At 40.8% G+C, this 17,541-nt stretch overlaps 1 protein-coding gene across 1 annotated transcript; it reads right to left on the bottom strand.

Moving 5' to 3' along the window:
* Positions 1–8,822: 8,822 nt before the first annotated feature.
* On the bottom strand, positions 8,823–13,571 carry LOC112572088 (high mobility group protein B2-like). Its single transcript, XM_025251616.1, has 6 exons — positions 13,418–13,571; positions 11,827–11,966; positions 11,609–11,719; positions 11,218–11,353; positions 10,263–10,369; positions 8,823–10,029 (listed from the first exon to the last, which is right to left on the bottom strand). The coding sequence occupies exons 1-6, from the start codon at positions 13,419–13,421 to the stop codon at positions 9,907–9,909; spliced, it is 621 nt and encodes a 206-aa protein (XP_025107401.1). The 5' UTR covers positions 13,422–13,571; the 3' UTR covers positions 8,823–9,906.
* Between the last annotated feature and the right edge of the window lie 3,970 nt (positions 13,572–17,541).

The following is a 17,541-nucleotide window of genomic DNA, read 5'->3' as shown; positions in this document are numbered from 1 at the left end:
TGTGCAGCAAGAACATCCCGCATCTCACACCCCTGCGACTTTCCCACCCCACACATCCCTGACATTCTTGACTGCGTCGAGATTTTTTACTAAGGAGGGGACAGGAACATCCACCGGGATCACAGCTGCGAGGGGGGACAAACGGGAGGGGGAGGGAACTGTCTAGCCCCCCACCACCACCACATGTCAAATTATATCCCAAGCTTCGCCTTTACACACAACAGGCTTGCTGGCAGGATAACATCATGGTTCGTCAGGGTCTCAGCATGTCACACCAGTTTCGAGATAATAAAAAAAAAAAAAAAACACCTCAAGAAACTCTCCATGAGGATGTCGGTCGAAGGCAATGACATTAACTCTGTCAATGAATGAATTTCTCTGACCCTGTGATCCATCGAAAATTTTGCGAAAATGTTCCCATCTCTTGACCACACCTCGGTCACACTTGGATGATCACGGGCACGGTAAGCAAGGCGTAGCGTTGTTTTGTTAAATCCTGATGTTCCGCCTTGTGTGTTGTTCCATCATCACTACTGTGTTGTGCTGTTGTCGCTTAACTTGGTCTCTTGACTCTGCCACACGCTTGAGCTCACCGTTTTCGGCCCTAGTCTTTTCCAGCTCTTTTTTTATATTTTTTTTAATTTTACTATGTCGTTTTCTTGTCAAAGACCACACCCAGGGCATAGCATTGGAAAACTTGAGTTCCGCTTACAGGGTCGGGGTCCAGGGGCCGACGTACCCCTGGTGGGGTGTAGGGGCAAAACCCCTACTGGGGGGTCAGCTGAAAGATTTTCAGTTTTTGAAGCATTAATTTCACCCTTTTCCTGCAACGTTTTGCAAATATTTTCATTCACAATAACATTAACAAGACACACACACACATGTATACCAAACATAAATCCATTGGGACCAATGAAACACACACACACACACAAATTATACTTATATACATTATTTACTTGGCTGTCAATAAAACTAGCAGGAATTGTCACAATATCAGCTTGCGTTGGTTTTTTTTCTATGCACTGTCAAACTAAAGAATGAAGACAGCTTTGTTTGCTTCTTTGGTTTGTCTGCGACAACTGTCACAATGTTCAACTACTTGGTCAGCGTTTTGAATATCCTCCCCCAGCACCCTTCTGGCTGCTGACAACATTCACTCCTTGGTTAGCATCTTCATTATCCTTGACACTTTACTAGGCTGTCAATAAAACTAGCAGGAATTGTCACAATATCAGTTTGCATTGTTTTCTTTTCTATGCACAGTCAAATCTAAAGAATGAAGACAGCTTTGCTTGCTTCTTTGGTTTGTCTGCGACAACTGCCACATCAACTAATTGGTCAGATATATCCTCCCCAGCATCCTCCTGGCTGTTGACAACATTATCCTTGACAGCATCTGCTTCTGGCCGTTGACAACCCTTTCTTGGTCAGGATTGTCATTCTGGCTGTTTGTTTTCTGCTTTCTTGCTAGATTTTCTTTCGAGCACTGCTTCATCCAGTATTTTCCTTTTTTCTTTTGCTTTAGACGGCAGTTTCTGATCAGGTTCCAAGCCCATTTCATGGCAAAGTTTGTTCCTGGTTTCCTGGTTTGTGGGCTTTTCTTTCTTCATTGTCAATCCAAGCATTCCTCATGTTCTCAACTAGCTGCTTGCTCACAGGTTCTTTGATGGGGTCTGCCTTAGCAAAGTACTCCACTGCTGTTTTCTTGGCTGTAGCCAGTCTTGACTTCACAGTCTGCATGGCCATGTATGTGTCAACATCCATGTTGGTCTTTTCCTTGGACAGGATCTTTCCATCTCGCTGAAGGTGGATTCCACAATTGGGCCATGGAAGCAACTGAGCAAGGCTTTTGCTGCTGCACACAGGAGAGGAAACCTGTCCAAAGTTGCAACTAAGAGTTAAAGTCTATTCAAACTTACAATCTAAATTACTTACCAGGCAGATGATTGTTCTCTGATCGGCAGATTATTTTCTCCTTGTGAGAAGATGTGTCACAATGGACTTTGATGGCAGTGAACCCTTTATTCCCGTAGGCTACTTCTTTTCTGCATACATCACAATATGCCTTGCCCACTGCTGCGAGTTTTTTAATGCAATGATCGTAGCACAAGATCATAATCTTGGTCTGTTTTCCTTTCTTCCCCTCCTTTTCCGACACGGTAACACTGTATTCTTTTTCAAGCCATTCCCAATTCCACGAATAACGGGAACCCTTATCGCTGAATAGCTCACCGCGCCGTACGATGTCAGATCTTGCCATCGTCGAACGTACCACAAGCTTTTTTCTTTGTACTCGCAAATGCCGCGCAGCGTAAGAACTGACTAAAGCCAACACGTGTGGCGCGCAAAGGAAGTAACACAAAATGCAAGAATCGGAGACCGTTTGGGAACCGGAGACCGTTTGAGTACAAAATGTGCTACTGACGAGGCGAGCGCGATCGGCGTACGCTACTTCGAAATCGGCGTAAGTCAGAAGTCAAGTCGGCGTAAATGCGCCGAACGGCGTACAATGCTATGCCCTGACCACACCTTTTAGTTCATCTACCTCTCGACCTATCTTTTCCAGAGAGTTTATAATTTCCCGAGTATCTTCCAAACATCCAGCATTGAAATGTCACTACCTTCATCCGTCTCTCTCATCGTACTCACCAAAGCTCGATGTGTACAGTCGACGCCATTTTTCCGGAGACTGGGAAAGACCTCCCGAATAGACGCTGTATGTGTACTTCGTGTATATCTGTGGGGCTGAGACAGGGGCTTTCTCCCTCTGCTTCCAGGATGGTGGTAGGACGAGTGGTATTGCCAGCTGAGGGGTTACTCCACGTTGTTCAAGCTGGGTCAGCTGACCACGACGCCTGATGGAGTTTCGCCTGCATATTACCTCCAGTCCTCCATAAACGAGTTTTAATTCAAAAACACATCTTAAAAATAACAAATCCCTTGGCTGATAGATAGATACTTGCAATGGGAATCACACGGTGCACACAGAAGATATTTTGCATGGTAAAATATTAAGAAATTAGCAAATTACACACGACGAAGAAATGTTGCCTGCTCCTGTGCCTGAGTACAGTTCACTCCCACCACCATTTTATAATCGTATAGTAACTATAGTTCATGCCTGCCGTTACACAATAAAGTAAAACGAAGCAGTGTATCAGTTTGCAAGTAGAGTAACATTGCCACAAACAGAAATGAAAAAAAATAAATGTTAGTTTATTCCTTGTGACTCCTCGAGGAGCATAGGGCCTCAACAACACCTCGCCAGCGGACCCGGGTTATATCCTGGCGAAACCCTGCTTGTTGTGATCTCGGTATCTTGTCTCTCGTCTCCTTCAGTCTCTCTACCTTTGTCAGGACACCAGCATGATCCCCCGCCAATGGTTGCAATGAGAGAGGTCTCCTTTCTTTGGTAACTGGACCAGGTGGTCTAATGTCCAGTCTGTTCGTACTAGCTGTTGTTCCCGGATCTTGTGTAGGAGAGGCTGCAATATCGTTGCTGTTGTTACTGCCTCTGGGGGTATGTCAGGGCCTGATGCTCTGCCTCTGTTTATGCTTTTTATGGCCTTGATGATTTCTGTCTTAGGGCTGGTGTTGACATGAAATTGTTGTTGGGGTATGTCAGGAAAAGATGGTGGACGAGGTCGGTTCAGAATTTCTTTGAAGTGCTCCATCCAGCGGTCTCTTTGTCCTGCATGAAAAATAAAAGGCTAATCCCCATTTTGTCTACCCTTCGTGCAAGTTATTATGGTAATCTATGGTAAGGGCTTGCCGACTGAGTTCCAAAGCTTTGTAATGTGTCCATCTTGAACAAGACATTCAGCTTTCTTGACCAACTTATTAAATCTGGTCATGTCTTCCTGCTGCCTGCAGATGTCTTCACGGTAATTACAGACTTGCTTATTGATGGCTGGCCAGAGAAAAAATGATTGTAATAAATAAGTTGACAATGCCCTTTCTTTATCTTTATTAGAAATTTCTGAAAAAAATAACATAATTTCTTTGTCTATTGCAAAAATCAAAAAAAAACAACAACAACAACAAACAAACCCAAAAAACAACAACAAACAAACAAACTAACAAGAAACTAAACTGCAGTAAACTGAACCATGAACCTTCCTCCTATATAATTGTACACTCATTTCTAGTTAAGTTTTTCTTTATTGCCAGGCATGAATGGTGCATTTATAAGTTTTTATAAAGTCTTTTGATAAGATCAAACTGGTTCAAAATATATCTGCTTTCATCAAGACAAAGAATTTAATATAAACCAGATAGAACTTTATTCAGATTACTTGTTTGCGGGCTGTATGTCAGAACTGGACTATATTCCTGTCTCCTTCTCAATTTCCTTTGATATAAAAAATATTTCCCTTCGACTTTTCCAGGCTTGTTTGAGCATCAACATCATTATCAATATCAAAGAGCACGTGCACACACAGACTGAGGAAGAACTAGATGAACCCACAGCTCCTTTTGGATTCAGTGCATGACAATGACTACAAAAGAAAGGTCGAATGCACCTGATGTATTTTCTCAAGCTAGCTGTTTATACAATATTGAATATATCTAAATATTATTGTACGGGTAATATAGTATACAATTCTGACAGCATGGAAGGACTGCCTTTCCGACTGATTACGATTTTGATAGGTAATAACTGTTATTTTAATTTTTATGTAAGTTTATAATTTTCAAAAAATGTAAATAGTTTGGATTTTTTACAAGCTAAATTTCAAATCACAAACTAGATATTTTAGTGAGGATCCACATGAGTTGTTCCGAGCAGAGACTTTTTAAGTAGGGAATTACAACAATTCGATTGTTTGGGTTTGGAGGTGTAGCGATGAACGTGCACAACACGCGTTTAGTGTTCTGGTACAATATCTACTTGTACAGGTATTGGCAACAAACTGCATATAGTATCCAGTTGTCTTTCACACTCTGATTAAAAAGACAACAACCTTAATTTTCTGATGATTTACTGTGATAACGTAGCAGAGCGGTTTGTCGTTTTCCTCTGCTTTGACATTTTATTTGGAGGTTCCTTTGATCTCATCTCAACAAACCATTTGTTTGTGGCTATTGGGGACAGCAAGGAAAGGTGACCACCACAAATTATGAACATCTCCCTGGCAGGTCACTCAGCCAAAGCCAGGAAGGTTATTACCAGATACCTCTACTCTTCCCACATTCTCAACACATCTGATTCTCGTTATCTCTCCCCTCCTCCCTTCCCTCTCTCTCTCTTTAGTCTCTATCTTTTTTTGCATTTTGTGAAGAATTACAACTCAAGAATTGAGCCAGGCGGAGAAGGGAGCGCACAGATATTTTTGCCTCCTCAGTAACTTTATTATGGGGGCGGCTGTCCCCTCCCCGATTTCCCTCCGTCCGATCAGAGGTCCTGCCAGCCACTCTATAAGTAGGTCACAAACAAGCGTAAACAAAATATCATTGACCTGTGAGTAAATATTTAATGACATGCAATATACTTCTGGACAGAGTGAAACGATGAAAGCAGGAAAACTGTTACAAACAACAAAGAACCTTAGGGTTCGAGATAAATCTGAAACCGAGGGTAAACACGCTCACGTCATTATGGTCGTGTGTCTGCCACTAACACTACCTCCCCTTCTTCTCTGTCGCACCTCCCCTGGCTACATATCCCCACACTACATACCCACACCCTGTGTCTCTACATGTTGAAGTTGGATCGTGTCCCTACAAGTCTGGTCAGACCTAACCATGGGCACGCCACTCAAGGAAGCGAAAACACCGAGAGCCCGTTGGAGAGCGACAGACGGTGTAAAGTTCAATGGAGGCTGCGGAATATTTTGTCTCCACAATACCTTAAAAACCTGAGGCATATATAAGTGGCGCGTACTCCGGCAACTTAAAGTGTCCTCTGCCAACATACGAGAGTCGTTCGAAAAGTTCTAAGACACCCCGAAAGAAGAGCCATAGCTGAATATTTTTGTTGTGGTAACACGCTACCACTTCTTATGAAACTAGATGATGTGTGTCCACGTAAGGCCCATACAAAGGCGAAGGGCAGTGCGACAAATCTAAGGCTAACCCTAACCCAGACAAAACAAAGGTCCCAGCAGTCAGAAAGTATCTGCAAAAGAAAGGTATGACACCCAAGGAAATCCATGAGGACATGGTACAGACACTTCCTGAGGTCTCCCCTTCCTATGCAACTGTGAAGAATTAGTGGGCTGCTGAATTCAAGCGAGCAGGGTCGGCACAGATGACCCTCGGTCAGGTCGTCTGAAAACATCAACCACAGATGATCATGTTGATGCCATTCACCGTATGGTTTTAGATGACAGATGTCTTACTGTCCAGCAGATAGCGAAGTCCATATGTATTAGTTCTTGTTCAGTTCACAATGGGGATCAACAAGCTGCCTGCAAGTTGGGTCGCAAGAATGCTGACGCCAGAGCAGAAGCTGCAAAGTGTTGACATTTCCAGGACACTTCTGACTCGCTTCCAGGCCGACCCTGAGAATTTCCACCGCAGGTTTGAAACTCAAGATGAAACTTGGGTTCATCACTCCACACTTGAATCAAAGATTCAAAGCAAACAGTGGAGGAATCACTGTGGTCTCCACACCCAAAGAAGTTCAAGCAGGCAGTGTCGGTTGGCAAGGTGATGCTTCTGTGTGATGAGATTTGAAGGCGTAATCATGATAGACTACCTGGAAAAGGGAAAAACTGTCAATGGACAGTGCTATGCATCACTGAAGGAAACGGAGAGGGAAGCTGAGGGAAGGTGTTCTTGCTCCAGGTAACGCGCCCGTTCCCTCTGTCAGGTTGCAGTAGCTGAAGCATCCAATGGTGGCATTGAATTGCTACCCCGTTCCCCTTACTCACCAGACTTGGCTCCTGACGTTTACCTGCTTCCTAAACTGCCATGTACGTGGTCACCATTTTGGAAACAATGATGAGGTCATATGTGCAGGAGGAGTTTTTGGAGGACCAGGACGCCACCTTCTTCCGTGATGGGATTGCAATGTTTGGGCATGGCTGGACCGAGTGCACTTGATGTCAAGGGGGCTAAAATTATAGAAAAAAAAACCTATCTTGCCTTCTGCAACTCCTGCCTGAGGCTTAGCGACTTGCAGGATAGACGCACGATGTTTGCTTGTCATCGCGACAATTATAAACTCCAGGATTCCCATCTCGTCTTGTCTCTCCTATCTCGTGTGAGACCTGTTCATACGACTCAGAGGTTCACTGCGGTCCACTTCCGCCTTCGTCAGCCTCTTCTTAAAAAAAAAAAAAAAACCGCTATAAGGTAGAAGCACTTTTTTATCACAGAAAACCAACCAAAGCTCATTTCTTAGACCTTAAACATCAGTCCACACACACACAGACACCAGAGAGAAAGAGAAGAATCGATGCTTGTACTTCATTTGGACACCGTACAAAAGGCACTGATTGATGGGTGGCAGGTGTGGATTATAGCATGTGGTGCACACCCTAACCCTGGTGTGCCCATTTTACTCGAGTCTGTTGTGCTGTTGGTGTTCATCATCTGATGTTATGTCCATGTTACTTTTGGTCACTGATCTCTGTGACCGAACTCTATATTACAGGAAGAAGTTGCATAATACTGACCTTTACAGAACTGGGCACTGAGATTTCTTTTTTGTTCCTTTCAGAGCTGTCATTAGAGTCCTGACCACATTTTGCAAGTTAAATATTAAAGAATTGGTTAACTATTATGTGCCCGAGTACAGTATTACCGTTATTTACAGTTTACGGTGAACATTTTTGTCCAGGTAACATTAATGCACATTAAATGACAGGGCAGCTAGCCACACATACCTTCCTGAAAGATGCCCGTGAATATGGTTGTGTTAAATAAAATGTTTGCCGACTTGCACATCACAAAAAATCTCGTAGGCACTAATAATTTTAGAGAAGCTTGATCGGCATGTTTTAAGAAGTAAAAAAAAAGGTTCACTTTATTCAAAAACTTTTAGGCCAATGCTTGAAATTGTCATAAAAGCAATGCTCCTCCCAAGTTTGAATGTACTAGTCCTTTTCAGAAGAAAATTGAATTTTAAAGAAACTGCTAAAAAGTAAACAAAGCTGTATAAACTTCCACAGATTTGGTACAATAACAATTTTATGGTGGAGATCATTGCACTATAAGATATAAATGTAATACTTGTGTATGTTTTAAATGTTTTTTTATTGTAATGTACTATCTTCAAACGGTTTAGGGAAAGCAAGCTCAGATTTGCTGCACATCTTCCTAATAGATGTCTAGTATAAAGGCTTCATCACTCTGTATGATCATGAACACTTTCAGATTAAAGGTCATCCTTCAAGTCACTTCTTCTTTTATTGGGTGGGATGCCTGTTGGCAATGATAATATTTGCCATCCACAGGGCATTTCTGGAGAATGCGATCAGCTATTTAGTCCCCTGGACTGCAGAATGCTTAGCATGCAGTTACACGACCACTGCCCCTTTCTTTCTCAAGAAAAAAGTCGATCATTTTTGGGACTATGTCACATTGCAGCCAGTACAAAGGTCATTTGTTGATTTCTTCTTGATAAAACTGATTGGCTGTTTTGTTTCCTAAGAATCTAAAATAAACATAGAAATCCATGTTGAAAATACAATATCCTTTTTCAAAGTTAAAGGATAGACACCTCTTAGCCAGAACCTGTGGTTCCTCACACATTTAGAAAAAATGTGAAAATCCAAAGACCATCTGATGTACAACTTCAATGAAGTGTTTAAAATACCAATGCTAAGGAACAAGCCTTCATCTACCCAATCAAGCTGACACAATTTAACCAGTTTTTTCCAACATTACTTTTTATTGAACACAAAGAATGACAATGTAAAAATATGAACACAGGCGGAATAAAACGAAGTTGTGATACTGGTACACCTATGCTACACACTCTAAAATGACCAATCTAAAACAAGTTGGAAAACAATGTGAAGAAAACATGATGACCTGTAATTATGGGGGTCAGCATGAACAATAGCTACCATGCAATGCCAGGCTGTGATCTGATGCATAGGCCGGACTTGTTCTACTAAAGTATTCAACTATTAAGAGAATTTTACTGTGCGCTCTAGTCTTTCACTTCCAAATGTATACCAACTTTCAAATGTAACAGCAACCCCGCTTCCTACAACACACGTATGAAAGCTTGCCAAGCATCCACAACAGACAATGAGACGGATACAACAGGACAGATCCCTGAGTATTCTGCTGTTGGGGTTTGTCTTTTTGTTTTATTTCAAAGGGGGTAGTAGCAGAAAAGAAAAAACCCTTTCCCCACCCATACTAATTTTGTTCCCCAATACCACAGCCTGTCTGAAATTCTTTAACAAAAAAATGATATCATATAGACATGATAATGCTGGTGAGAAATTATGTAAAAATAAACTGGTTGGCATGATGTGACAGATGAACTAATATGAAAAATCTTTAAAGCTAATTTGCTGCACCCAAAACCTGTACAACCAAACCCATGTGATGGTGGAAGCAGCCAAAAGGTTTGCATATACACAAAAATTAGGAACCTTTCAGATTTTTATCTACTGACAACAAAAAGGCAGCTTCAAGTTTTGTGTACTTTTATTTCTTATAAAGAGATTGCTCCTTTGTGACCCCACTGCACTCTGCTGTCTTTGTTCAAATTTTGATGAGCACAGAGCTGTCAGAGGAGTGTAAGGTGATGAAAGAAATGATAACTACACTGAGAAATGACTGGACCAGTCAGGAGACAGAAGAGTTGTCTTTTTTCCTTTTTTTTTTAGAGAGAAAACATGGGGTAGTGTGTGGGTATTCAAGTTCTGCAACTGTCACTTATGTCTATTATAGCCGACCACAGCTGCAAAGAAAGATGTCTCTCATCACTAGATTATTTTACTTGTCATCATCATCTTCATCATCCTCATCTTCCTCCTCGTCGTCTTCATCCCCGTTCTCTTCATCATCCAAATCATCTCCCAGTGCAGCCCCTCGCTTAGTACCACCAGCACCCTGAGTCTGTTAAAAAACAAAAGTTTGTAAAAGGTTATATTTTAAAATGTTTACACACTTTTACCGGTGCATCAGAAACAATTTTTTTATTCTGGTGCACAAAGGCCCACGCCCAACAGGAAACAACAGCAAATATTCTCTCCCTTTAGGAACACCCTATATATATTTAAAATTCTTTTCAAATAAATCATACAAAACATGATGCAAAATTCAATTTTTAAGAAAATCTGCCAAGATACCTTTCTGTACTCTGCCATTTCTGACTCATACTTCTTGCCAGCATCAACACTTCGCTTCTCATAGGGTTTCTTCTGCTCTGCACTCATATTACGCCACTCCTCTCCAGCTGAAAATCCAAAATATTGCTAACTCATCTATACCCAAACAGCTTTATCTTAATAAAGTGAACCAAGCAACTAGCATTACTGCCCACACTTCCAAGGTGTATAGATAAATGTATTACTATTACAGAAAAATGAAAGTTAATTTTGATGCATATCTGCGATATTAAGAAAAGTCTCTTAAGCGCGGATAACATACAGTATCAATGTTAATGTTTTCTAGAAATTTAAGTAATAATAAATTGCAAGGTTCTTGATTATGAAAGTAATATTAACACAAACGCGTGTATCTTCCAGAAATACTTTCATGCGCTTCTTGTGTCTCAGTAAGCATGTGCTTCTTCAAAACACTTTTGCCCATTGGCGAAAGATTTAAGGACATTTAGCACATCGTATATAATGTTGATCTTTAGAGTCTTTTATCAACCAGTCCTTGTATTTCTCTTCCTTTAACAAGTTCTCCTGAAAAGAACACTTCCCGGCATTTTTGAACGTCAAAAAGACAAAGAAATGTGGTCACCCGCCAAGACTAAAATCTTGCGAAACGAAAGTTCTAGCCGCGAACGAGACTTGGCAGGTGTGTGATTAAAACAGTGGTGTCTGTATATTGCGCCAAAGCTGACCACAAAAATAAATTTGTGGATTTTTAAGAGGCATGAAAAATAATGTGGTAATACTTTATTGTTAAAAGAACTTGCAATGGGCACAGAGAAAATGTAAGGGTGTGTGGGGGAAATTGTAAGACCGCATGGCAAATATAAAGACTTGTAAACCTTACACCGAAAATTCTCTTGTTAAGGACCTAACGAACCCTGCTAAAACATCATGTAAAGGTCAGAGCATGTCTACTGACCTAGTCTGAGAATTTCTTTGTGGTCAACACCACGATTCTTCATTTTTGTGCGGAAATCTCCCAGAAAGATGAAGTATGCGGTCATCGGTCTCTTGGGTTTGTTGGGGTCAGACTTCTTTCCTTTGTACATTGCCATCTGAAAAGAAGCAAAATGTGTTATGCAGCAGAAAAGAACACCAAAATAAAAAAAATTACAGCAAAGATCAAAAGGTAAAGATGTTAATCGCTTTAAATTTCATGACAAAACCATGTTTAGCATAACATACTCTATAAATCAAATACTCAACTACTCTGCCAAGATCATCTTCATGCACCTCACACAACTAAAAAAGAGTAGTCTGGTAAACAAATTTGGGGGTGGGGGAGTAAACAGCTGTACTCATGTACACACCTCCTTGTCATATCTCTCTTTGTCTTTGGCTGCACTGTCCTCAAACTGCTTTTTCTGGGAAGCAGGCATCTCCCTCCACTTGGCAGAGCACTCCTTTGTGAATTCTGCAATCTGAGAGAAAAACAACCAAACTCAATAATTTAAAAAAACCCACTAAGGAATTTATTGTAACAATGCAAAACTGTAGGAAAAATACATTAACAAAAGGAGAGAATTACCTTGGAGATAGAGCGCCCGGCCTTACTGGCCTGCTCTCTGCAGTGAGCCAGGTAGAAGAAATAAGCCGAGGTTGATCGCTTTGGCTTGTTGGCATCCTTGGCCTTCTTGCGTGGAGAACCAGCGGCACCCTTAGGACGACCTGCCAAGAATATTTTAAATGTAACATCTACCCATATTTCAGATCAGATCCCATTAATTGAAACCGATACCACCGTATTATATTTCAACTGCCATCAGAATTTTATCTTACTATGGGAAACAGTTACATGGCCGTATCAGTACTTCTGTGGGAGTTAAAAATATATACGCAACCACAAATGCAACTCTTGATTAAAAGCAGAACATCTACTTTTCGCCTTTGTCCTATGCATTACTATCCTAATCAAAGCATCCCCCTGATTCTGGAATCACTGAAAAGCAGTGCACACTGGTTGAAACTAGTGGGTACAAAGGCGCGCGCCTCTCCCGACGGACCGTACAGTGCAGTGTGCGAGAGGCCATCTACAGACGCTAACTTCCCGCTTTTGTGGAACATCTCCCGCCTTCAAACACTACGAATGCGTGGGAACCCAACAGCAGTAGCTTGCAGCTCTTCGGTTAAAACTAACAATGTTTTGATCATTATTTCTTAAATAGATCGTGCTCAACTACTGGCTCTAATATTTTTTTTTAAAAATGAGACATGCGGTAATTTTGTTTAAAATCGGCTTAAATTCAGGTTCTAAGCAGAAATGTCAAAACGGTTGCATTAGCGCAACTACTGAAAATGCTAATATGAAAAAATATTCCGTCGCCATTTCTATGAAAAAACAAAGTTTCACTCGATACCTGTCTCCGAGCATTTTCACATACGCAAAAAAACCCCACCCCAATTGGTGTTTAAAAACGCAGCATCTTCACAAGCTTAGAAACGTGGTGGAAGGCATACACAAAAACCATGTTACCCAACAAAGACGGTTTCGACTAATTTTATTCAACGGAGAAGTTCCTGCACATTTTACAAGGTCAAACAAGCATAAAATCTATGCAATCAATGCGTAAATGATTGCTTACTACGGCGCAATAACTAGAAAACTGAAAAATAATAAATCTCCTTCTTAGCCACCATGTTAATTTTTTCGCTCTTTGCTCCATGTGATGCCTCAAAAAGCAAAGTCGCCTTCCTCGCCAACAGCTCCACTAATGGCTCGAGCAACAAAGAACATCTTTTTAGTATTCAGGGCCGAAAGTAAGCGATCGCCAGTTCAAACACTGTCTTAGAACGCATCAGCTGCAATTTGCATAAAGACACCACTAACTAAACGAATGTTTAATTTCCTTTCACTTTACCAGTACTATATATCCTTCATATCACTGTGCTTTGCGTTTGTAGTCTTTCTACATAGCGCTCTTTCCACCACCAAAACCAATATGGCTATGAAGAGGAAAGGAGACGATGCCCCGGCCACAGCAAGCGTCGCTCAAAAACAAGCGAAAAATCAAAATCGGTTATGAAAATTTTTGTCTTACTAATTGCAACCTGTTTACCAAAATTCAAGCGACGAAATGATGTTTTTGAAGTGTTATTGAAGACCGATAGTGAGTACTTACCCATTGTAGCTTGTATAAGAGACGCAGAGAGCAAGAGAGAAAGAATGCTGGGTAGAAGCGCGCACTATGACCGCCAGCCACACGCACTGTGAATAAGCACTTCACGTGGGCTCAACACAAAGAGACCCGTATGACCATTCCCGCCACATGGCCCGCCGGTCAAAGGGAGCTAACTTGACACACCAAGCATGCACGAGTAGCGTCCCTGTCAAGTCTTTTTACCACACTCTTTGCACCAAAAAATATACATTCATTTGAATTCCGTTGAAGAGATAGAAAATGTTTTGAAATAAAGTTGAGTACAGCTTAAAAAAGTGAAAAAATGCAATTTTCAATTTGAATTTGTACCCAAACAAGGCGTTTTCTTTTGTTCAAAGACCCTAAGCATTCTCATTGGCTAGAATTTGAAAACGGCTTGTGGTGACCGACAATAGACATAAATTTCTGGTTCCCTGGAAAAGGTGTCAATCATGGATCAGATATCTATGGCGTCCAATGTGCCAGAATCGGCCTTATGCATTGTCTACTTCCTTAGAAAAATGGTGGAGGGTTTAAAGTTATGCAGGCGTAAGTGTGCAAAACAAAAAAAGATTACAACAGAGTATCTGCGCCACTCTACATGACCTATTTCAAAGTATGTTGTTATCTCCCTTAGAACGATAGTCCTACTTTTGGAAAAAAAACAAACAGCCCTCATTTCTACTAACAACGTACAAACAATATGTATAGTGAAGTGTGTTACGCATTATACTGGAGAAGACACACTCCAAGTCATAAAGCTTAAAACACAGCTTTCATTTCTATTAACAACACATTATATATGTTACGCATAATGATATATACGCACAGTTCGAGTCAACTGTTAATAATACAACAGAGTACGTAATTCTGCTAAAAGCGTACAGAAAATATAAACACGCAAGAAACAGTTTTATTAAAAAGGCATCACAAAAAATAACTGACGGAACTTGCATCTGTAACTATGACACATATTTCTGTAACAGGTTGCTTTGTTTTGTTAGGGAAACATTAGCGCGCACATTACGGGGACAAACAGAACAGTTATCAAGAAAAGGCTTTTCCTTAGTAGAGAGCAAACATAACTCTGTGATAAAACAGTACATTGTCGTTGAGTCTGTTATTAAAAGAATCACTTACTGTCTAACGCCAAAAGATGGGAAGGTTGATACTCTATAGATACTTGGGCAGATCCTCTGAAGATGTTGGCAGAAAGACAAATTTACTAAGGTAAGAAATTCTATACACGTCTTGAGGAAGCTGACTTTTCAACATATGAAAATGCAAGATTTATGGCATAGTGACTCAATCGCCAGTCACCAAAACAGTGAGAAGCAGGTGTCATGGGTTTGAATCTTGGCTCTGAATGCCTCACTTTGTATATAGTTAACAGGGCTAACCATCTGTGATTTTTATTCAATTGCTCTAATTTCCTCCACTCTCTGTGTGTGTGTGCCTGTGTATGGACATTGTATGTTGTGTGCATGTTCATGTATGAAGGTACATTGTTATGGTGCACATCCTAATAAAAGATGTGTGTATGTAAAGTGATCTTAGCTTGGTTTTGGTGCTGCAGAAAAATGCTGTATAAATGTGTTGTATTAAGGTGTGAAGGAGTGGGGACTTTCATTAAGATCGTACTGTAGAGAAAAAAAAGGTGGTCATATTCTGCTTGAACTACTTAAACACAACTAAAGTAAACCATTTACCTGCAAATTAAGACTGGAAAAATCAAAAGAATGCACGTAAGGGAAACAAGTTTGGAGAGGGATCAGTCTCTAGCAGTTCAAGTAGTCATCAGTCTGCTTGTCTTTCACAGCATGCAAATGCAGATTATATTGAGCTGAACACAGTTTAGTATACAACTTGTGTATAAGACATTACTATGTTTATTAGTCCTGTGAAAGTTACATAAGCCCTGAAGTACTACTCCTGGAGTAAGGTAGGTCTCCATGCAGTGGGATCATTATCAGAACAGGTGCGTTCAAATAACAATGATTAATAAAAGAAAAATTATCCTGGAAAGGTGTTAGCAAAGTACAGGCATCTTGAGATGAACTAAAATGATTTCATTCATTAGAAGAAAAAAAAAGGAATGTGCTAAATTATGAGAAGCTTGGCTTTGATTATTTTTAACACTAGCCAATCTATGTATGATTTGGTCACAATTCATTTGTTATTTCCTGTGAGTGCTTGTGTTTGGATAATCCTTTTGCTTTTATTTTAGTACCGCTGGTGAGTTTGGAACATCATAAATGTCTGCACATCACATCAGTTAACACTGCCTGTTGAAGGATCACATTGATTAGTTCAAAGCAGTCTGAACATACCCACAAGATGTTCTGCAGTTGGCCAATATAATGCTGGTTGTTGCAAAAGATTGTGAACAATTCTGAAGCCACTTCTTGGCTTTGTGGAAATGATAACAGAAGTAGTAAAAATGGGTATGCATATATGCAACACGACTGACAGTACATTAATTGTGTCCCTTGTCCTTTGTAGTCATTGCTGGGGTAGGAGGGACATAAGAGATGCAGTAGGTGGCAAGTTTTTCCACGATACTCTGTCCTTTGCTAGGCATAGCAGAGTTTGGGTATCTAGATGGGTCTACACTTTGATAGTTTTCTTTCTGGACTAGCTTTTGCATCCTCTTTCTGCTTCCCTCTCGTGTGCATGGCAGTCTTGGCAAGACTGGCATGTTTTATGACATGACTTTTGTGACACATGCCCAAACCATGACAGGCTTCTTTTCTTGATTGTTCCAACTATAGTGGCTCCTAGGAACCAACTAGGTTGTCTACTCTACTGCAAGTGCAAATGTACTCAGCCCATGAAATGTTCAGCGGTTTCCACAAAGCTTTTCATCTATAGAAGGACTTGATCTGATCTCTTTGCTCAAAACTTGAGTCATCCATACACACATAGGTGTATAACACCAAGAGTAATGATCAAAGATCACATATTCCTGGATTTAATTTTGTGTCTGTGCCACTTTTCTTCTTTTCTACAACATTTTATTTCTACTGCCATGAAAACGCCATTTTGCCATAACCTACATTTGAGATTTGTACATCAGCAGTATCAGGTTCACACTGATTCCTTTTCTATGATTGCTCCAGAAAGTTTGATGTTTGAGCTGTCACAGCAAGCTTCGCTCGCAGTAAATGCAGGTCTAATAGACTAACACTGAAACTAGTTTGTGACCGTTAGTGTGATGCTCTAACAAGAGTTGTCATTATGGAACCATATTTCTGCCTGCAAAAGTTAAGCCACTTCACAAACAAAAAAAAAAAAAAAGACATTTGTGCTTCTTGGAAAAAAAGCATCGTACTAACTCAACTACTTTCTAAAATCAGAACTTTATTGACTTACGAAGATTTCATGCAGTGGCAAGGCTGCAGACCACAGTACTGATGGGGTTATTTGCAATAATTTTGTTTTTGATATCAGCGTTTATTGTTAATATATGTGTGTGTGTGTGTGTGTTGTAAATCACTTTGAGCCTGCTTTTGATGGTGATGTAAAAAGCTATACAAATCAACTTATTATTATTTACTGGTAGTTGATGATTACAAAGGCAATTCTGTTGTGTTCTTTTATCTTGTGTAAACAAAGAACTAAATAGACTTGGCCTCCTTCTGACGATCCCAAACGCAGATATTGGTAGATATATCATTACGTCAGTCGTCTAAAGAGATTGCGACTGAGATGCGGAAGGTGTTACTGGGCACACAGGTTATGTTATAGGGTGGTGTTACAGGACACATGGGGTGAAGCGTGAGGGTGTGTTGCAGGGCACATGGATGACTGTACGTGTTATGAGGCGTGAGGGTGAGGATGTGCTACGGGGCACACAGTGTAAGGGTGTGTTGCGCCAGTCACGGGACACACAGGCGGTGTGTGTGCATGGGTGTTACAGTAAAGGTCTGCCGATTCTGTGCAACAGAAATACATAGGCCTTTGTAGACATCTGCGCCTAAAGGATATACGGTCTGGTGGGCGCAGAATTTCTTTCCCGACACCCAGAGATAGTTGTACGTGTGCACTGAGTTAACAGGGATGGGGACATGCGCGTTGCCATCGAGGTACAATTATATGTTCTGCCA

Source organism: Pomacea canaliculata, linkage group LG9 (assembly GCF_003073045.1).
Source record: "Pomacea canaliculata isolate SZHN2017 linkage group LG9, ASM307304v1, whole genome shotgun sequence".
In the NCBI taxonomy this organism is placed as follows: domain Eukaryota; kingdom Metazoa; phylum Mollusca; class Gastropoda; order Architaenioglossa; family Ampullariidae; genus Pomacea; species Pomacea canaliculata.
The sequence above is the reverse complement of the archived record's forward strand: the minus strand, read 5'-3'. Positions and strand labels throughout refer to the sequence as shown.

Excerpts from the sequence above, each read along its gene's own strand:
- LOC112572088 (XM_025251616.1), bottom strand. Across the intron at positions 11,720-11,826 it reads CCGGGCGCTCTATCTCCAAG|ATTGCAGAATTCACAAAGGA; the intron begins GTAATTCTCTCC and ends TTTTTCTCTCAG. Across the intron at positions 11,354-11,608 it reads AAGAGAGATATGACAAGGAG|ATGGCAATGTACAAAGGAAA; the intron begins GTGTGTACATGA and ends GCTTCTTTTCAG.